Genomic DNA, 21,544 nt, shown 5'->3' with positions numbered 1-21,544 from the left:
AGATGAGGAGACACTCAAAGTCAAAAGCCAAAGAGCACTGTCTAAGGGAGAGAGTTTGGAAGTTTATAAAAGAGAGAAAAGAGAAAGAAATTTGTATTAGCTGCTGCGTTATGGCAAGGGAGGCTTCCACAATGAGGAGAGACGTCTGAAAGGGAGTGTTGTCCTGTGTGATGACTACTGTGTCAATGTTTGTGTGTTCTAAGAGACTTAAGTAAAATTTAAACATTTTTTTCCATTAAAAACAAGAAAGAAAATTGGGGAAGCTTTTATTTGAGAGACAATGTGAACTTAGATCCTAGAGTTTGGCTGCTTTCAAGTCTGTGGTGTTCAAGTCTCTGTCAGGACACTCGATACGTGAAAGAGATGGTCTCACACAGAAACCACTCGTTTCTCTAAGCCTTTTCTACTCTAGCTTCCCACATTTCCTCCAGATTAGGTTAGATTATTGGAAAGAAATGTACCAGACCATATATTCCTAGTTTCTCATGAGAGGAAACTGAATAACTGAATTAAATATGAATTATGTGTTGCAGATTTCTCACGGAAATCACTGGACAGGACCTTTTGAAGAAAAATTTATTTCTTCAAGACTACAGTTGTGAAGTACTTTGATTTTTAATACGCAATAATCTTTTATAAATTCACCAGACATCTTTTCTATAGATACATCATCAAGAAAAGTCTGTCCAGATGGCTTCCTACTTTCTCCATCAGTGTTTAGCCAGGAAGCCAAATGCCATTATAAGTGTTCATTAGCAGTATGTGACAGCATCCCTACAAACACATGTCTACATATTTTTTTTTAAATCTGGGGAGGGGTGGGTTTCATTTACTTGCTCCACTAAATATGAGCCACTCAATTCTTAAACACACACACACACACACACACACACACAATACCTCTCATGTTTTGGGTCAAGTACATTTGTGTCTATACATTATTTTCATCGTCCTTCAAAAAGAATTGCAATGTTTCCAAAATGAACTCGGCAGTATGTCCGCTTCAAGATGGCTGGTCCCTCTTTAACCAGCTGTCCATATTTAGGATAAATTGTCATTTATCGATCACTTTAATAGAGAGGTGGTAAGCAGAAGGGACAGAGGGACAGCAGGAGAAATAAGTAAGGGTGATGGTCCTATCCATATTATACCTAAGTGAGCAGGACACAGAACATGGGTCATGTTGTTTTCTTTTATTAATGACCTAAAACAGGGGTGCCTGGGTGGCTCAGTTGGTTAAGCATCTGCCTTCAGCTCAGGGTCCTTGGATGGAGCCCCGCATCAGGCTCCCTGCTGAGCCTGGAGTCTGCTTCTCCTTTGGCCCCTCTGCTTGTGCTCTCTCTCTCAGATAAATAAATAAAAAATCTTAAAAAAAAAAAAAAAGACAGCAAAAAGCACAAAGCTTAAGTGTTCAAGGGTATTAATTTTTTAATATATCTCTATCATCACCACCCCTATCAGTTTTAGAACATTTGTAGCACCCTAGAAAAAATCATGTTTGCCTGTTTTAAAAAGGTGGTTAAAACCACTGGGCTACACCTTATTCAAGGTATTCTGACAAACCATACCACCAATCCTTCGATAGCTCAGTTGGTAGAGCGGAGGACTGTAGATGTTCGGTTGTGGTCATCCTTAGGTCGCTGGTTCGAATCCGGCTCGAAGGACTTAAGCTTTTGACAAGTTGTCATTGATGCCGCATGCGTGGACCCTTAGTGCAGGTAAGAAAACTTGAAGAGTTGGGCACGTTCTCGTTTGTGCTCACAGATGAACTTGTAAGACTGAAAATAATAATAAAAAGATAATAAATAAACGATCCCCAGGTACATACACAAGAAACTGCTTATGTAAGAAGGGGTCTCCAGGGAGACTGACCTTTCATGGAGTTTGGGAAAGGGTCATGGTGCTCGTGGAGAACGGGAAGGACCTCTTGGCCCAAGGTTTTCGTTTTATTTTGGAGGTCCCATGGGCCTTTCCGTTATGCTGATATTTAAGTGCATAAACATTTTATTACTGGCAGTTTCAAATACACACAAAGTAGAGAAAACAGCATAAATTACCATCAGGGCATAACACCTGTACACTGGCATCCTCGATTCCCCCATATGCCCCCTTCCAACCCCCCACCTTTTGAAGCAATACCAAGTTGCGCTCTCCTTTCATCCTTGGTGTTTTGAAGACCGGAATTCAATTCCCTTTACCGCCCCCTCCCGCCTCCAAAAAAGAAGCGGCGAGCAAATGACAAAGTTCTCTTCCATAAAATTAATATAAGTGGTGTAAGAACTCGAGGAGGCTGTTTTCTTAGATCTTTCGCCCACTCCACGAAAGAGCGTGCTGCCATGTTCCGGCAGAAATATGCCGGGAAGCCTGCCTGGCAGGAGCTGTCACCTCGGATGGTAGCTGCGGACCCCTTGCCTGGCTTTGCCCACCCTCCCGTTCCAGAGGGATCGGAAATCCTGTCCCGCGGCAGCGAGGGAGGGCTTATATTATCCTTACACTCGTCCGGGGCCTCTTCCAGAAAGCCGGCTGCACGGTGGTCCGCGTTCCTGGCGGCTCGTCTTTGCAGTCCGCCCAGCAGCAGGTGCGCGTGGGAGAAATCGCGGTGCCAAGAGCTTGCGGACGGCGCCCCCTGCCGGGCCGCGCCCGCACCACCACCCGCAGGAGAGAGGCCTCAGCTGGGGTGCAAGGACCGCCGGCCCCGCGGCCCCGCGCCGCCCGCAGCCGACTCACGTCCCGGGAGAGCAGAGTGAAGCGCGCCGCCCCGGGGTCGCCTCGGTCGGGGCCGCGCGTACACATGACAACAGGTGTTTATAATATCCATATGCATCACGTGTCAATACAAATGTACGACAGGCGCCCAATAACGTTGTGAAAACAAGAGAAATAACTGCTGCTCATTAAAATTTTATGGACATTTACAAAATCAAATTGAAAACTAATATTTTAAAGTAAACAAAACGTTTTAAACTGAGGTCACAACTGAAATCTTTAAAATCTAAATTTCCAAAACGTGTATTTGCAAAGTTAAGCTACATTTTCAAAACTTAAAAACACTCAGAACTCGAAGTTAAATTTTGAAAAATCATTCAAACTTCAAAACTCAAGACGTTTTTAAAAACTGAAATTTGAGTCAGTTTTAAGAGGTGAATCATCCCCCAACCGGAGTCGCACCGGGTCCCTTGCGTGAAACGCTAGTTTGAGCGCTGAGAACACAGAAAGCTCTCCAAACTTCCAAAGTTTCCCCACACTTCCAGAAGAGCCCGCCGCCCACTCTCTTCCATCTCGCCGAGGCGTTCGCTAGGGTACGTTCACCTGGGGACCTACCTGCTCGCCTCCAGTCGCTCCAGCCCCGAGCCCCACCGGCCCCGCCTGTCCCGCCGCCATCCCGCCATCCCGACTTCGCTCCCGCCTTCCAGCTCCGAAGCTCGCGACTGGCCCGGCCCCCACTTCCGCTCTCTCCACCCGATCAGGTCCTTCCATTCATCTCCGCCCCCGCGGCCCCGCCGGCCGTCGCACGCGGTGTGCGGCACACGGCGCAGCGCTTTACGGCTGCCGTGCTTCCTGTCTCCGCCAGCATGGAAGCGGAGGGGTTGGAGAAGGAAGATGCGGAGCAGGAGCCTCTGGAAGGGACAGATCGGAAACCAGAGGCGGAGGCGGAGCAGGAGGAATCCGAAGAGGCGGCCTGTGGCGCCAAGAAGCGGGTGGTGCCGGGTATTGTGTACTTGGGCCACCTCCCGCCCCGCTTTCGGCCTCTGCATGTACGGAACCTTCTCAGCGCGTATGGCGAGGTCGGGCGCGTTTTTTTCCAGCCCGAGGGTAAGAGCGCAGGCCCTGGCTGTGCGGGGAGGACGGTGGCGCTCGCCGGCGGGTGGGCTCGCCTGCGCGGGTCCGAGGCGTTGTGGGGGCACCGGACTCGAGGCCGGCGCCCGGCTTCTTTGGGGAGCCCGAGGTTGGATGTAGGTAGCTCAGTAAGCACAGATGAGTAGTTCTCGGATAGTTACCTTTCTTGTAATGTCGACTCCGCATACCCCCCGTTCCTGAACCGAATCTACCGGCTTGCTTTTTCACAAAACTGAACCCATCCCCTTTGTCATCGTGACCCAGGTCTAGAGACAGGGTATGATCAGCTGACGCCAGCTTTCCTGCAGGCACTAACTGAATTGGGATTGGGGGCGTGTGCATGTGCGGAGCAGATCTGATGCAGGAGTTGACGTCTGAGGAAAAGCTTGAGTTTGACTTAGGGAAAGGGTGTACGGGGAAAGGATGGACCTTGGAGTTCTCTTGCCGGCAAAGGCCTTGAGGTGGGATCCTGGCTCGCGGGCGAGTGGGAGGTGACGTTGATTGGGTGTCGTGTCGGCCTCCTCAACCACTGCTGTGTCTTTGGCCCGCAGACGGGTTCGTGAGGCGCAAGAAGAAGGCAGCGGCAGCCTCGGCCGCGGGAGGCAAAAAGCGGTCCAAGTACAGCAAGGACTACACCGAGGGCTGGGTGGAGTTCCGGGACAAGCGAGTAGCCAAGCGCGTGGCGGCCAGTCTTCACAACACACCCATGGGAGCCCGAAAGCGCAGCCCCTTCCGTTACGACCTATGGAACCTCAAGGTGAGGGGCTAGGCTCGCCTGCTACACCATTTCCTCTTGTTGGCCCTACTTTCTCTCATCTCCTCTCCATTCCTGACGTGCCCTACCCAGATCTTTTCTTGTTTTCCTGTCCACAGTACCTGCACCGTTTCACGTGGTCCCACCTCAGTGAACATCTTGCCTTTGAGCGCCAGGTGCGCAGGCAGCGCCTGAGGGCCGAGGTTGCCCAGGCCAAGCGTGAGACTGACTTCTATCTTCGAAGTGTGGAACGGGGACAGCGCTTCCTTGCCGCTGAGGGGAACTCTGCCCACCCGAATGGCACCTGGACCTTTGCCCAGCGTCCTACTGAGCAAGAGCTGAGAGCCCGGAAGGCTGCTCGGCCAGGGGGACGTGAACGGGCTCGCCTGGCCAATGTCCAGGACCAGGCTCGCTCCAACCGAGGGCTGCTTGCCAAGATCTTTGGAGCTCCACCACCTTCAGAGAGCATGGAGGAACCCTGACTAGTCAGGGACTCTTGAAAGGCAGAGAGACCCTTCCATCTCCTAGCCCTGCTTCCTGTCTAGCTGATAATGACTACTGATAATGATTATATTATCTTTCTAAGACCAGGAGTCTCTGGTGGGTGCTTAGACATAGATGTCTTGTGGGCCTCTGGTCCCCCCTCCAACTCCCATTGCCTGGCTGAGGCACCTAATTCATACTAGCAAGAGTATGACTACTGCAGATGGCTGTCTTCTTTGAGTCTTGGCTGTCCGCCTCCTGCCCAGTGGGATCCTCGAAAAATCCCACTTTCTGGACCCAGGAAGAGCCTTTACTTCAGGCTAGAGTGATAATGTCTAGTCCAGGCAGCGATTTTCCCAATTACAGGTGAAGGGCAGCAGCAACATCCTTTTTATTTAGAAAAGATTAACAGAGTCAGGGGTTAATGGGGTGGGACTGGGTTGGGAGCCACCTTCCAAATGTATGTATAGAAAAGAAAAAATATATATATTTATATACCTTTGTAGTTTATTGGGGGTGGGTGGCATTTTATAACTTCTAACTTCTATCTCCTCATGTCCTGTTCATTCCCCTTAACTTTATCTCCTGGTCTCAGAGCCACCATTCCTCCCCGCACCCACCCAGTTCAGCCTGGACCCCTTTCTATCAAATTAATTTCTTAGCCCATTTTATCAGTTATCTAGTTCAGCATTTACTAAGTCACTATATGAGGACATGGGGATAGTAGGTAATGACACATGGCCCTTGGCATTAAGAGTTACCACTAGAAGGAGACAGACATTTAAGCAATAAATGCACAGAGGCACTGCAGGCATCACAGTAGATGTATGTAAGGGGTAAAGTAGGGGCCGTGGGAGGCCGTGGTTGACTCCATCTGGGAAGGTAAGCAGTGCTTAATGTGGAGCTGATTCCGGATCACACTCTTCAGGGATGGGTCAGTTTTCACCAAGTTTTCCTGATCAGTCCTGAAAAGTGAACAGAAGTCTGACAGCCTGGTGTAGGCCTCTTGTTGGAAACAAAGCTCCTTGGATGGAGTGTTGGGTTCAAACCATTGTCAAGGCTGACAAAGCCTGGGAGGTGGTCAGGCACAAAGGCTGTTCCGCAGGTGCACATCTGTGGTTAGTGCTTAGATGAGGGCGGGTTCACAGACACCATGCAGAGCGGCCCTGGAGGCCACAAAGAATCTGTCAGCCACTAAGAGAAACTGAAAACTGAGTGTCACAGTAAACTAAAATAAATTTTAACGCAATTAAATATATAAATTAAAACTGGTCACGGGCTCCTGGCCGGCTTCGTTGGCGAAGCTCTTAATTTGGGGGTTCTAAGTTTGAGCCCCATGTTGGGTGTAGAGATCAGTTAAAAAATCTCAGGGGATGCCTGGGTAGCTCAGTTCGTTAAGCATCTGCCTTCGGCACAGGTCATGATCCTGGGGTCCTGGGATCGAGCCCCACATCACACTGGGCTCCCTGCTCAGCGGGGAGTCTGCTTCTCCCTCTGCTCCTCCTGCTCATGCTCACAAAGTCTTAAAAAACTTTAAAGAAACTGGTCAATACCTAGTTCATTAAACTTCTAGGATAATCTGGATTTTGCTTGTGCTATCCCCCCCCCCTGCACTGTCCCCAATATAATTACTCATTTGTTTTTTGGGTGAAGTGGATTAATCCACTTCTTTGGCTCTAAAATAAAATCTTAAGGCATGTTAAGATTTTAATTTGACAGGTGCACTTTATTTGGGAGAATAAAAATAACCATACAGTAAAAAATGATGGTGTAACATTTCCCACAATGGCTATACCTCTCATACCCAGCAAAAACGTGTGTAATGTTACACCCTCAGTCTTAGGAACTTGATACCCTTGTTTCTGTGTTCATTTCTTGTGAGTTTGTTTCATGTGGATTGTTTCCTCAGGTCATGGTGTCTTCCAAGTGAGCCAGAAAAATCCAGTGTCAGAATTTGATAAGTTATTCCTTTACCCAGAATTCTGAGTGCTCATTGCCCCCTTTGCAAGATAAAGAGAATATCAAGATCAAGAAATTTCTTCCCCTTTAGGTTGCTAACAACTTATAAAGTGAAACACATACAGGGCTTAATATTTTGAATGAAATACACTGTGTTCTCAGGCTGGGTAGCATTAAGTATCAGTATCTTCAAGGTCAGCATTTCAGGCTCCAGTTCAATAGTTCTGCACAATGAGCTCACACCTGTAAACTGGGTAAATCACAGGTCGTGTGAGAAAATAGGAATGGGCGCAAGAAAATGAATTTCCCAGGAACTGTCAGTTTGATTGCCTGGACACTAAACCCTTTGAGGGCAGGAGAACATCTTTTTTACACTTACAATTTTCTCTTTTTTTAATGTTGCCATGAATGACCCTGACATGGGTCAATTTTATTTGTACAAATATAGTAATTGTATACGAACTCACAGAGTAATTTTGGTAGATAATGTCAAAATGCCTTTTATGAAAAGTGTAAGCCACCATTTCTGGGATTCCTCTTGTAAGTGAGGAAACAGATGATTTAGAAAAATACCAGTCACTGGAAGCCGGATAGCGCAGACAGAAGCCTCTGGCGCTGGTCGTTGGCAGTCCGAGGCCCTACCTGAGGAGCTGACTTAGGGAGAGGGTGGGCCCGCTCCGGGCGGACGGCGAGCTTTGCGGGGCTTTGGCCAAGCGACCGCTGCAGCTCTTTGCGGCGTGCACGCTGCCGGATGGACCAACGCAGATGAAGCGGATGGAATCCGGGAGCAAATTCAGTAGAATTAGGTACAAAATGACGGGACTGAGCGCATGCTGATGGCATACTGAAGGCATTCGCTAAGTTTTTAATCACTGAACAAGAGAATATCACGCCTCTCCCAAAGTCCCAAAGACGAACTGGCTAAGTACATCAGCTAGATTTTCATTTAATTTGTGAGAATGGTCAGAAACAATATTGTCGGACAAAATTTCGGAAGGAAAACCGCAAATCATTCGCGGAGTTCTTAAATAGAAAGGGCCGTCCCTGGGTGGGCTCGAACCACCAACCTTTCGGTTAACAGCCGAACGCGCTAACCGATTGCGCCACAGAGACGATGACGGTTGCTGTTGGATTGTCAAACATGATCATTTCATTTTTTCCAGCCTCACCTGTGTGATAGAATTTACAAACGAAGCTTTCGTTGGGTATATATATATATTGAAGAAATGTCCCCTCATGATTTTTGTTGCTCCTATGTTTGTTTTCAAAACAAGTTTTGATGGTATAGATATTATTCTTAGGAACCTCAGAATGTTGAGTGGGTGGGCAGCAGGGTGCCGGACTGCTCTTGACCCGAATAAGTGTGAATATAATCGAAAAAAGGACATCCGGACAGAATTTATTTTCAGTTCAAAAAGAGACTGTTCGCTGACACTTCAGTTGATAGAACAGCCCCTAGAAGGATTCTGTATGGATGAAGATATATTAAATGGGAAAGATACCAGGAAGAGCAAGGAAGCGAAAACCATTTAGGGGAAAATCTAGAGGCTCCTCAATGCATCCTTAAGTGACCAGGTAAAAGCGTACTTCCCGGGAAATAGCATATTCTCACGTACCAAAGTAGCAGCGCGGAGCTATCTTGCTAATTGCAAAGAGAAAAACAAACCTTTACAAAGAAGAGACTTATGTCTCCACTGAAACTAGAGATCAGATTTAGCATCATTAACGGGACAAATTAACATTATGTGCTTCCTGATGAAGTCACAGGAAGCACACAGCACATGATATTCTGCCAAAAAGGATTAACTTGGATGTAATTAGGTCTGTTGGACAACTTCTAGCCTTGTCGCTTCATTTAGCTTTTTCTCTGTAACAAGACGCTAAAAAATGTCAGTGGCTGTTTGAGTCATGGTTCTTCCAGAGAACATATATGATACATCTCCTTCTCTGTCTCATCTTTCTGCCTCACTCCCTCTCAATAGAGATCTCCCCGCTTCTGTATCTATCCATCTATCTAGCTCATCACTTACCTATCTAATTGGTTTATGTGTAGAGTGGGCCAACGCCGGTAACTCAGGCAGGATCTCTATGTCACAGTCCTGAGACAGAATTTCTTCTTCAGGAAGAAAAGGAGAGAAACATTAAGAATTTAAAATGTTGGTTGAGTAAAATAAGATCTTGGAGATTTCAAAGTCAAAAAATCTACTTGGGGTCCTCGGCAAAGACTTGAGTACTTTGGAATACAAGGTACATGGAAAGGTCTGGAAGATAGTGCAAAACAAACATGAATACGTCCCCCGAAAGAGACAGCACCGGCTGGGAGCAGCGGTAGAGGCAGGTGATGGAAATATTATGATACAATGTATTTTTCTTTGCTAGGAGAATAATAAGTAGCCAAACAATGTGCTGTTTTGTCTTAGACAAAAGGTAGACTTAGAAAGGTTGAGTGACACGCCCAGGGTAACGCTGGTGGATTTCATGGTGAATGAACTCCCTAAGCTCTGAGGCAGTAAGCTCTAGTATATTTCCTAGTACATCTTGACAGAGGAGTACTTCAGAGAGAGTTTCTGATCTAGGGTAAAGGGAATAGTGTCATGTAAGTTAACGTACTGGCTAGTTTCTAGCCGTACTTCAAACTAACAGATCTGGGGAATGGGAAGCTGAAACACCTAGTCTCTTGGCTTAAAATGTGCTTTAGAGATATATGATTATTCTGACCCCGCATCAGAGAGAAGTCAATTAAATTCTTGTGATATGTCAGCACTGTTAACAGTCAAAAAGAGACAAAGACATTTCAAAGGGAAAGGACTTTTTGATCAATGAGATCAGATTTCTATAATTCTCAATCATCATATCCCAGTGTAAACCCTTCTGTTCAGAATCCAGTTGAACCTTGGAGAATTCTATAGCCACATCCTTGAATGTCACTGCTTCCTGAAAAACCAGACAAATCCAGAATCGCTCAGCGGACGGGCTCCAAGCCCAGAAGTCAATGGAATGTAGAACAAAACAAAGCCAAGCAAAATATACCTATGACGGAGTGAGATTCTGATCGAGACAAATCGAGTCTGTTCATTCTTGCTTTGTGTCTAGTACTGTGTTTGAGTCTCCGTGAAATATAACAAATACCAGTCCACGAGTGACTGGAAATTTTATATGTGAAATAATTTCAAAACCATCTAGCACATAAAGAAATCGTGAACTTCTTTGGTTCAGACACAGGGTACTGCAGGCACTCCAGAAAGGAGACCAGGGTCTGCAACCATCGTGAGGGAAGGAGTTCCCTAAACGCTCTCAACTCCAGATGAACAATACAAGTAGAGGCAGAGTTTCTAAAGCAGAGGGATGTCAAGGCCCAACTCGCTGAAATTCTCGTTTAAACTGTGGAACAGAGGGCCAAAACATCAGTGTTTTTTTTTAAAGAAGTATGCTAGGTAATGCCAATGTGAAGTCAGTGTTGAGAATCCTACTTTTAAAGAAAAAAGCAGGACTTGAGTCGTACTAGATTCACAGGTGAGCTCCTTTACCCAAACTAAACCACAGACCACAGGAGCAGAGTGAAAAAACACCAGCCACCGGCTTAGCTGCCAATGCTGACTCTTTGTTCTGCCATTTATTGGCTGTGTGAATTCTCTTTGCAACTCTTTTTTGTTTTAAGTTTATTATTTATTTGAGAGAGAGAGCACGAGTGGGGGGGTGGAGCGGCAGAGGGAGAAGCAGACTCCCTGCTCAGCAGAGAGCCCGACAGGGGCCTGGATCCCAAGGCCCCAGGATCACGACCGCAGCAGAGGGCAGACGCTTCCCGGCAGACGCAGCCAAGGGCAGACGCTTCCCCAGGGGCCCCCGCAACTCTTACGAACAGCTCTTTCGGAATGTTCTGCCCTGGGCCTTTGCTTACTTCTCTGTGTTGACTGATGGTGTACGGATGAGAATATACTTTTTGTATTCATTCCAAATCCAATCTTCCTCAGGAGTACAGCTATCCTTCAATCTCCCCAAACAAAACCATCTTGGCATTTTCCAGAACTTCCTTCCTCCTCTGTATATCCACTTCTCTCACCGAGTCAAACTTCTTCCTTGGAACCTGTTAGGGTACAGGCGATTGGCTTGTTGGTCACGATCCTCCACCCTCTGGCCTCACCCTACGTTTTTATCAGTAACTTCAGTCTCCGTCTGGCTCTCACACATGACACACTCACCCCCACCATCACACTGCCGATCATGTTTCCCACTCTGCCTGTCACATCCTAAACTCGTACACAGGACTCAATTCCCACTGCAAACCCCGCATGCTATTTGAAGCTTTCCCTGCCTTCTCCAGCCTGCAAGACCCTCCCCCTTCTCAAAACTGCTTTAACTCTTACCCTGCCCATTTAACCACACACTTAAATATACGTATAAATACGTATGTATAAAGGCATGTGGATGTGTGTGTATACACAGAATCCCTAACGATTCTGTAATGACTGTGCAAGCTTTCTGGGGACAGGGACCTGATCCAGTGTGTGCTGGCCTTGCCAGCAGGGCCAAGAACAGAGCTGTGCCTGTGACTAGTTCAGAAGATGGACGGCCGCACGCACGCATTAAAGACAGTTAGATATAGAGGACAGTGAGGGGAAGACACCAGAAGAGTAGTTAACATTCCTTTCAGATATTGCCTCTACCACAAAGTATTATATCTATTTACCTACCAAAAAATAGAGTTCTTAATGTTCTGTTCAGAATGTTTTTTTCTGAATTTTAACATTTAAATAAATGAAATGATATGAAATACATTAATTAGAAAATGCAAATGTCCTCTATTTGTAACATTCATAAAAACACTAACAGTATTCTCCTAGAATATTATTTTTCTTTGCATTTACAAACAAACCATTTTTTACAATAATGTACATACTACTTTACTACTATTTACACAAATATATTTTGGGCATTTCATCAAATGGATTCACCTTAGTTTATTTAAATAGTTTATTTAACTTAGCATTTAAATTATTTCCAATTTTCTGCTATATCACAAGCTGGCTACAATAAATACCCATCTAGATATAGAGACACAGCTTTTCACCAGTGTTTCATGGAAACATTCTTAACATGAAATTACTGGGTTAAAGAATATATACATTAAATATGAAAGCTATTGTTCTTCTAGTTCCCAATCATTTCAGGCATTAAGCTTGTTACTCCAATAAGACAGTATATAAGTATATAAATATTTCGTATTTGTACTTACACTAGTAACGTTTAAGAGTGTCAGTCTGTTCATAGACTGGGCAGCTTATAAACAGCGGAAATTTATTTCTTACAATCTGTAGTCTTGGAAGTCCAAGATCAAGGTGCCAAAAGGGTAGAATTCTGGTGAAGGCCTTCCTCCTGGTTCTGTTCCAGACGGTGGTCTTCTTGCCGTGTTCTCACATGGCCAAAGGGGCAAGAAGGCTCTCTACGGTCTCTTACATAAGGACACTAATCCCATTCGTGAGCGGTTCACCCTCATGACCTAATCACCTCCCGAAGGCCCCACCTCCAAATGCCATCACCTTGGGGATTATGTTTGAAACCAGAAGAATTTTGCGGAGATGGAAACATTCAATCTACAGCAGCGTGTCTATTTTTCCTAACTGCCACCAACATGACTATCACAGTTTTTTAAATCTTTGCTAATATGAAACATTACAAAAGAGTTGGGTAATTCAAAATAATCGAAGTATTTTACATTACTTTGAATATTAATGTGGCCCTATTCAAGTGTATATTGGCCAGTTGTATTCCCTCGGTGAACTCTGTGTTCCCATCTTTTCCCCTTTTCTTTTATTAATTTGTAGATGCTCTTTTATAGCATGAATAGGAACCCTTGTCTACGACAAACGACATACGGTAAGTATACTTCCTTATCTGGCTGATGGTGTAACTAGGTAACATAAGTTTTTAGTTTTTATACCGTCAAGCCTAATAACTCTTTCATAATTTCTGACACTGGCAGGCCTGTGAAGAAAGGCCTTCACAACAAAGGATTATTATTTTTTTAATTACCCTAAACTTTATTTTGGCACAACCATGATCTTGTATTTTACATTAAGAAAATATTTAATTTTTCCAATTAAACCTCTCCAGACTGTTTTTAGATTTGGTATGGTAGGAATTTAATGCTATTTCCCCCAACACTTAATGTTGTAAGAATATTTTTAAATAAACTATCCTTTCTCTATGATTTAAATACCAATTTGAAGATAAATCACTTTCTATCGAAATCACTGATCTGTTTCTGGACTTGCTAGTCTATAGCTTTGGGAGGAAAAATTACCTTTGCTGTCTTGTAAAGTATGGCAGTAAAATTTTCTGAGTAGACAGAGAAGCAAGTTAGGAAACATGAGGAGCAGCTCTGGATGCCTGTTTCTTTAGTCACATAGGTCTCTTTCACGATTCATTTTTGTTGCCCTGGAATTTTTTTTCTTCATGTCTTCTCTTTAGTTCCTATAGAAGCTAGAGGTTCAGACCTAAAGAAGCTGGTCTAACTCTGAGGCTTACCCGTACCCCCAGGAGGGAAACAAACAACAGGTCAAAAGAAGGGACCTCCTCCCCCAATACAGACACACCACTGGCACCCAGACACAGACCTGGTGTGATCTCTGAGGACCACAGACACTTAACTAAACTCTGATAGAAACATCAAGTTCCATATATGCCTCAGATATAAGATGAAACATGCCAGAATCCAGGCTTGGGGCACAGCAGAGAAGGGACTTGCTCTAGTCCTGATTCCATCATATGAACCTTGAAACTGTCTTTAATAAAGGCTTCGTCTCCTCGCTGTCTGCCAAATGCGGATAATCATTGGGATCCTGCCTTAAGTCACAGCGTTCCTGGGACCTGGGACCATATGTCACAAAACAGCTGTAGGTGATGTAATTTACTATACAAATATAGGGGATCACTGTTAAATACTAACAATAGGCTTTTAAAGCTTGAGATATTATACAGCAGGACCGTTCCATAGAAATCTAATGCAAGCCCCTGGGGCACCTGGCTGGCTCAGTTAGTTCTTGATCTCAGGGTCCTGAGTTCAGGCCCCATGTTGGGCTCCACGCTGGGCATGGATCCAACTTAAAAAAAAAAAAAAGAAGAAGAAGAAATATAATGCAAGCCTCATATGCAATTTTAAATTTTTTAATAGCCACATGAAAAGAAAAATTAGACAGGTAGAATTTAAATAACATATTTCATTTAACACAATACATCCAAAATATTATCATTTTAACATGTACTTGATATAACTTATTAAGGTATAAGTATTAAGTACTAAGTCTCCCAAATCTAGTTATCTTACAAGTACATCTCAATTTGGTCTACAATTTTAAGTACTCAATAGCCACATATGGCTAGCTACCTTAATAGTGCAAGTATATGGTTTAAATGCTTATGTTATAGAGTGGAAAACTGAGGTTCAGAGGTATTAAGGGATTTTCTTCAAGGTCATCTGATTTTATTATGGTTGAGTTTGGTTTAGAATTCCATTCTTTGAACCTACCTGTACTTTATTTTTGCACCTAGCGTGGTAGGGATGTAATTTTTTTTTCTCCCAAGCTTTTATCTGACTAATCTACATTTCCTGAGTGAATGAATCATTCTTTCTGCACTAATTTAAAACAACACTTTTTAAATATAGTAAATTCCTACATAAAGTGCCTATCTGTTCCCGGACTTACCATTTTGTTCTACCTGCCATCTCTGGGGGAAAAGGAACTCTTGATCCCGTGGGTGTACGTAGTGACTATCTGCCAGCGGTTTCCCATCTGATTTACAACGACAAAACAATGCACAACACTTTAACGTTCCTATATGAACGTGTAACTGCAAACGCACACTGCATATACGTGGCTCTCACTACAGAGCCCGCTGCCAGGGCCAGCTCGGGAGGCCGCCATCACGGGACACAGGGGCAGACACACGCCTCAGCCCAAGTCACAGACTCAGGGAGTAGGTGCGGAGGTGCCGCAGTGAGGCGAGCGCGAAAGGAGGACAGAGAAATGCGAACCACAAGTCCCGGACTGCAGCGCCGGCGAAGAGCCTGAAGCCACCGCCGCGGAACCGCTGGGGCGGTGGGCGCGGCCTCCTTTCGGAAGCCCGGCGGCGGGGGCGGAGCTTAGAGGGCGCAGGGCGGGGCTGGGGCGTGACTGGAGGCCGTGGGGGGCGTGGCCGGAGGCAGGGGGCGTCGGGCGAGGAAACAAGTCAGGAAGGCAGGGTGGGTTGCTAAGGCGATGAAAGAGGCAGGCGGGGGAGCTGCAAAGCGCACGCTTCTTGCACTTCGGTTCAAAAATCAGTGATCTTGGAGAGCAGCTAAGTAGAAAATTGAGAGAAGGCAGATTGTAGCGTGATAGGAAATGAACACTTAGAAACGGAAGCAGTATAGCTTTTAAGCCGGTAAATTCTGGAAGGGGAAAAGAAGAGAAAAACTAGCAGTAAGGGCAACCTAAACTTTTTTTACACAGGGAACGAAAGAGTATCTATACATATTTGAACACGTGAGGAAAAATCTCAATGAAGGAAATGAATTTAAAGTTCTACAGAAAAGACAAATGGAGGAGTTGCAGCTCCAACCTCCTCCAGCTGCAAGACTGAGGCTCCCCATTCAGGACAGGAACCGGATTCAGTGAGAAAGGTCCACTTAGAATTTTATCCAGAAGGCTTCTCCTCGTTTTCAGATATATTAACGCAACTGTCTGAGCCAGGAATTAGGGTAAAGAAGGGTTGCAGAGATTTTGAAAATGGGCACAAAAGATAACCGACAAGAGCTACTCCGGAGTCCTCCCTTTTCCTCACTAGACTAAGCACCAATTCTTTCGCGTTATCGGTCACTACCTATAGTGGGGCCCCTACAAGATGACACAAGCTAATGTTTGGAGGATGAAAGAAGCAAGCTTCAATTTCATTATAAGCTTTTTTTGTTTTGCTCAAAGAGCAACGGAAAGAACGCTTTCAGGAAACACTGGTGGCATGTGTGTGCTGGGATCCACCTTGGCTTTTCTACTTCCTCAGACACTACTTCTCTTCCAATACGTGTAAGGAATGTGGCTGTTTCCCCCAGAAACGTCTCTTGGCACGGCCCACGTGGGGATGGAGCCACACGGTCAGCGAGAGGAGAGAAGCATGAGGGTCGCAGGCCTTGTTCCAGGCACACCACTCTACACGAAGGTCAGGAGGAAAACAAAACTTAGCTGTGCCATTATCCCTTCCCCTTTTCATCCACCCAGAGGTCATACCTCCCCCTCTTTTCTTACAATTAAAAAAAGCTACTGAAAACCCGGAGACCTATTCTGGTTGCCAGAGCAAACATATGAGCGGAGACAAACTTGATAATGGGAGGAAAATCGGGGCCCCCATTCTGACCCCACCTCTGGCCCCCATGCCAACAGATCAGGTGGGAAGTGGCAGGACCGCGGCCGTATGTGGCTTCTACTGAGAACCGCAAATTCAACCCTTTTCTTGTTTTTCAGGACAGAGGTTACTCACACAAACAATAGATGTTTTTGTTGTTACTGAATTTTAGCCCCAAATACAGGCAGTTGAGGCTATTACTCTCTCCTGTGCTATTTCGGTGATGCAGTGGGGAGGCTCCAAAAGGATCCCATATCCACAGCAGAGCACAGACAAAATTCCTTCCAAGTTTCCATTCACTTCTCTGCGTTAGCATCAAAAACTCCTGGAATTCTAGAGATGTTCTAATGGCGATCACGTCTACCAGGCCTAAGGGTCACAGGAATATCCACTTTATTCTTTCGTTTGGTCTCCTTGAGTTCTCATTGACAAGACTGGAAGGTGAAGTGTACGGCATGATTTATGTACGCAGCGTGAAAGTGCTCCTGAATGTCTGCTTTATTCTCATGCGAGTGTAGGAGAAATGCTTGTTCTTAGTAGAGTGGAGACAAAAATGGAGTTTTTCAGAATAAATGTTTATTTAAGAATTAAGGGAAAACAAAAACATTAAAGCATAGGAGAACATTGACTGAATACAAGTGTCTCGTTTGGTCTGAAATCTTGAAAAAGTTACTCTAACTACTTACCTGAGGTAGATTTAGGTTGGCACTGTCTCAAGAGAACCTCCATCCATCCCAGAAGTTACCTTCTAGTTTTGGTTACAGGCTCCCAAGTGGTCCTCTCCAACCTCAGGTTATGCTCTATGAATAACACCAACACCTTCTTCCCCCCACGGTTAAAGGCCCTCACACTCAGACCTGTCTCATACCCCGACTGTTCTCCATTTGAGGGATGGTCCATCCTTAATTTACCTAAAGACTAGAGATAATTACCAGTAAAATTAGTTGAAAGAAGGGGCAAGTTATTGCCCTGCCAAGGATACCAACTGTCTCCTTCTCCAAGTTCTAATGACTAACTAGTAGCCATAAGGACTAACTTTCATCACCACCATACCATACACCCAATACTATTTTGAGTATTATAACCGTCAAACATATACTAGCGATTGGCATGATCTGCGCCAAAGAGAAACAAATACATCTTGTGTGTCTTATCACACTGGGCAACTTTTCATGGTATCAGAGCTATTAATGAAAATTACTAAAACACAACAGGTCAAATAAACTTCCAGCATTTGTTTTCTAAAATAACCAAAACACCAAAAAAAACCCCAAGAAAATCCCACCCTAGAACCAGATTCCTTATTATCACTATAAGCTATACCGACTGACCCTAAGATTATTAAGCTCATCAACCAGTCTTTAGAATCAAAGCTGAGAGCCATACACACGGTAGCAGTTGGCCGCCTCCATAAGTCTGAATGCCAACACTCTCTGGGGTTTAGGGGTTTGTTAAAATAAACCAGAGAACCCAGAGTAGCAACAAAATATTTACTCACCAGTCTATAGGAATCTTAAGTATTTATATTACATGTCCTTTAATCTGAGGGAAGAAAAAACCCCTCAGAATTGTCCATTTATAATCCCTGGATTACTTATAGTATTTCTAGAGAATGCTAAATATGATCATTAATTTTCCTGTTAAATTGGAGATAAGTGCTTATTCTTAATCTCGGATAGATCTGCCAACCACTTTTCCCTTCTAGCATTCAGAACCCTACATTCCAAGCCACACAGGTACCTTATGTTGTGGTGACTGCAATCCTTTCCCTGGGAATAAGAAGTCTTCTCTTTCCTTGGCAGAACTGACATAAATGAAAGGCGTATCATTATGAGGCTTGATTTGCTATAAACAGCAGGATAATGGAGTGAAAAGAACACCAGCTTTGGAATCTGGGATACTCAAAATCAAATAGCTCCTTCATTAATAATGCATCATCATGTGTTTACCCTGTGCCTACTCACGCTTAAACCTTTCTTTTGGTTTCCCTTTAATCATTTTGCAAGGAGCTGAAGAGCATTTTATCACCGAAAGAGACAAGTTAAATAAAGTCATAAAAATACGGATGCTAGCGACATCGTGACATGTCTATTATACCGAAAGCTGCATTTCTGAGTTTAAAGAACTAGATCTCTAAAGCTGAAATTTCAAATACCAGTGATCATCTCAAAGATGTTCGAGGGAAAGGAAACTTTTGAGGGGAATGCCTTAACTCACACTAAGTAAAAAGCTGAGCATTCTGTCTCTTTATGAGGTTGGCCCTCCAGAGGGGGAACTTTTGGGAGAGTTTTGATCTAGGGAACTACTCCCCAGCTGTTCGGTTCTTTTCACTACCAGCAGAAGGTATCCCAGGCTACTGTCAGCACACTAGTCCCCATTCTAGCCGAGAATAAAAAAATCGACAGAGGCCAAGTCAATACAATCCTCTCCCCCAACAGGAACACATGCCACACCTTCTAACACACGGTTACAGTCCTTTCCTTTATTGGATTTCCAAATTTTAAAAAGTGAAAAGTAAAGCAATCATTAAGTGGTTCAGATAAAAGAAAAGCATCTTTACCTGAGTTACCCATCAGGCCTACTGTGACCAGCCCTAGCTCCTCCCAGAACAAGCTTCTGGGTATCTAAACAACCGTTTACATATTGACTCCATTAAAAGTCAGCTCTACCATACGGGTCAACTATTACCTATTATATGTACATAGTCTACAATCAGATCTCTCGCTGGCGCAAAATTCTCCACAGAATACGTTCTTTGGGACCCAGTAAGGTAGGAGTTTCCAGCAAGGCTTTTTTCAGACTCAAGGGGGTTTTCACTTATTTGAGTTCCCTGGTGTACCATAAGAGCTGAACACTGACAGTTTTTCTCACTCAGATACTTTGTAAGGTCTTTCCTCGGATTGGGTTTCTTTGGTGCAAACCCAAGAAGGCTCTCCAACTCATGTTTTTGCCACATTCAAGACAAATACACACATTTTCACCAGTATGGCTTCTCTGAAGAGTAAGGAAATCATAGCTCTGTTAGAAGCTTTTTACACACCTGCTGGGGTTTCTCCCCATTGTGGGCTTTCTGACGTCCAATGTGACGCGCATACTGTCTGAAGCCCTGTTGACGCTGAGGGCATTTAAAAAGTCCCCTGGTGTGAATTCTCTTGGGATGAGGAGGGGTGAGCATTGCTAGAAAGCTCTCTCACACTTACTGCATTTGTAAGGTTTCCTACCTGTAGGACTCCCCTTGTGGGTGATAAGATATGAGCTTGGGACTAAAAGTTTTCCCAAACTCAGGGCATTTGTAAGGTTTCTCACTGGAGTGACTGATAACATGTTTTGCTAGGGTAGCTCTATGGGCAAACCAGTTCTCAACTTCCCACAGCAGCACTCTCTGGTCCCCACTGAAGTCTGAGCTCTGAGGAAAAGTCTGAGATTTGCCTGGAGTTCTTGACTGAGTTCTCTGACACGTACATACATTTTTTATGGTATTATAACTTCTTGTCCGATCAAGACATTTGTGAGGCTTCTGATGCATGGGGAGGGCTGAGCTCAAGACCTTTCTCGCCCATATTACAGATATACGGTTTGTCACCGATACGGATTGTCTGATGTTGAAGAAGGGCTGAGCTCTGGTGGAAGCTTTTATCACATACACTGTATTTATAATGCAGCTCCTCGGTCTGCGTTCTCATTTTCTGTTGGGCAACAAAGTCCATGCCTAGGAGGAAGCCGCTCTCGCATGGAGACCACTGGTGTGGTTTCTCTTCCATGTGAATTCTTTGATGCACAATGAGGTCTGAGCTACAGCTGAAACTTTTCTCATATTCAAGGCATTTGAAAGTGTGAGTGTGAGTTGCCTGATGCCTGATGAGGTTGGCACTCCGAGTAAAACTTCTCATGCACTCCAAGCACTTATAAGGCTTCTCACCTGTATGGACTCTCTGGTGTACAATGAGGTCGGATTTCTGGCCAAAGCACTTCTCACAGGCCCCGCACTTATAGGGCTTCTCCCCCGTGTGAACTCTTTTATGAACGATGAAGGCGGAACGGTGTCGGTAACTTTTCTCACACTTATTACATTTGTAGGGCCTTTCACCAGTATGAGTTCTCTGGTGGCTAATAAGATCTGATTTCCCACTAAAAGCTTTTTCACACTCCAGACACTTAAATGGTTTCTCACCTGTGTGAGTTCTTCGGTGCCTTATGAGGTTTGTGCTTCGACTGAAGCATTTATCACACTCACTACACAGGTACGGTTTCTCGCCTGTGTGGCTTCGCTGGTGGACAAGCAGATCAGAGCTCTGACCGAAATTCTTGCCACAAATATCACACGTATAGAATTTTTTACCTGCGTGCGTTCTCTGGTGTCCTGAAAGGGCTAGGTGGTGCCAAAAGCTCTTCTCGCATTTGCTACATTTATAAGGTTTCTCATAATTGTGGATCCTCTGGTGTGAAGTAAGATCTGAGCTTTGGATGAAGGTTTTCTCACACATATCACATCTATAAGGTTTCTCCCCAGTATGGGATCTCTCACACATAATAAGAGCTAAGTTTTCGCAGAAGTTTTGCTCACATTCAAGGCACTGGTGTATCTGATCATCTATCTGAGTAATCCCATGCACATGAATAAAAATCTTTTTACCCTTCTGGGGGCATACATGATAGATTTTCCTTTTCTGAGTTCTCTGACTGTATCTCTTTTCTGAAGTGTACATTTTCTATGGCTCTCTCCTAGGGAGTTTTCCACTGGTCTTCTTGACCCATCGTGTTCTTCACAGTCGTTTTCTTGGCAAGAACTTGAAAGATACATCTGTCGCAGGCCTTTCCGTCACGAGCAGCTCGTCTCTACACGTTTCCAGCATCATATACGCTAATTCCTTACTTGGTATTTCCAACCCTGCGAGACGAAGAAGAAATATTATTTATATTCCTGTAACTAAGAAAAGAATGCTCCAAGTTAAAATTACTGCAGGAAAGACAGAAATTCTCCATTAGAGTCCATAAATGCTCCAGTTTTTACAAGGGTTGAAACCAGGTAGTTTTCCTCTTTTCTAAGATAGAACTAGTCAGCAAGACATATGGGGAAAAGACCAAGAAGAGTTATTTCTCTTATGGAGCCCAGGTGATCTCAACACCAGGGTTCTTCCT

At 44.6% G+C, this 21,544-nt stretch overlaps 2 protein-coding genes and 2 non-coding genes across 5 annotated transcripts in view; 2 read left to right on the top strand and 2 right to left on the bottom strand.

Annotated features, from left to right (window-relative positions):
• The first annotated feature begins 1,575 nt into the window (after window positions 1-1,575).
• Window positions 1,576-1,664, top strand: TRNAY-GUA. The gene is given in 2 exon segments: window positions 1,576-1,612; window positions 1,629-1,664. It is a non-coding gene; the product is annotated as a tRNA-Tyr (tRNA).
• A 1,868-nt stretch (window positions 1,665-3,532) lies between these two features.
• ABT1 (activator of basal transcription 1) lies at window positions 3,533-5,879 on the top strand. Its single transcript, XM_040645162.1, has 3 exons — window positions 3,533-3,813; window positions 4,389-4,594; window positions 4,711-5,879. The coding sequence occupies exons 1-3, from the start codon at window positions 3,573-3,575 to the stop codon at window positions 5,071-5,073; spliced, it is 810 nt and encodes a 269-aa protein (XP_040501096.1). The 5' UTR covers window positions 3,533-3,572; the 3' UTR covers window positions 5,074-5,879.
• A 2,193-nt stretch (window positions 5,880-8,072) lies between these two features.
• TRNAN-GUU lies at window positions 8,073-8,146 on the bottom strand. The gene has a single exon. It is a non-coding gene; the product is annotated as a tRNA-Asn (tRNA).
• Window positions 8,147-16,959: 8,813 nt separating this feature from the next.
• Window positions 16,960-21,544, bottom strand: part of ZNF322 (zinc finger protein 322) — a 23,381-nt gene continuing 18,796 nt past the window's right edge. For both annotated transcript variants that reach the window (XM_040645149.1, XM_040645148.1), the window contains exon 5: window positions 16,960-21,293. In XM_040645149.1, coding sequence (XP_040501083.1) covers window positions 19,903-21,111 — 1,209 coding nt within the window. In that variant the 5' untranslated portion in view covers window positions 21,112-21,293 and the 3' untranslated portion in view covers window positions 16,960-19,902. The remainder of the gene's footprint in view (window positions 21,294-21,544) is intronic.

This window comes from Ursus maritimus, unplaced genomic scaffold (assembly GCF_017311325.1).
Source record: "Ursus maritimus isolate PB19 unplaced genomic scaffold, ASM1731132v1 scaffold_30, whole genome shotgun sequence".
Classification (NCBI taxonomy): domain Eukaryota; kingdom Metazoa; phylum Chordata; class Mammalia; order Carnivora; family Ursidae; genus Ursus; species Ursus maritimus.
This window is presented reverse-complemented; position numbering and strand designations above follow the sequence as displayed.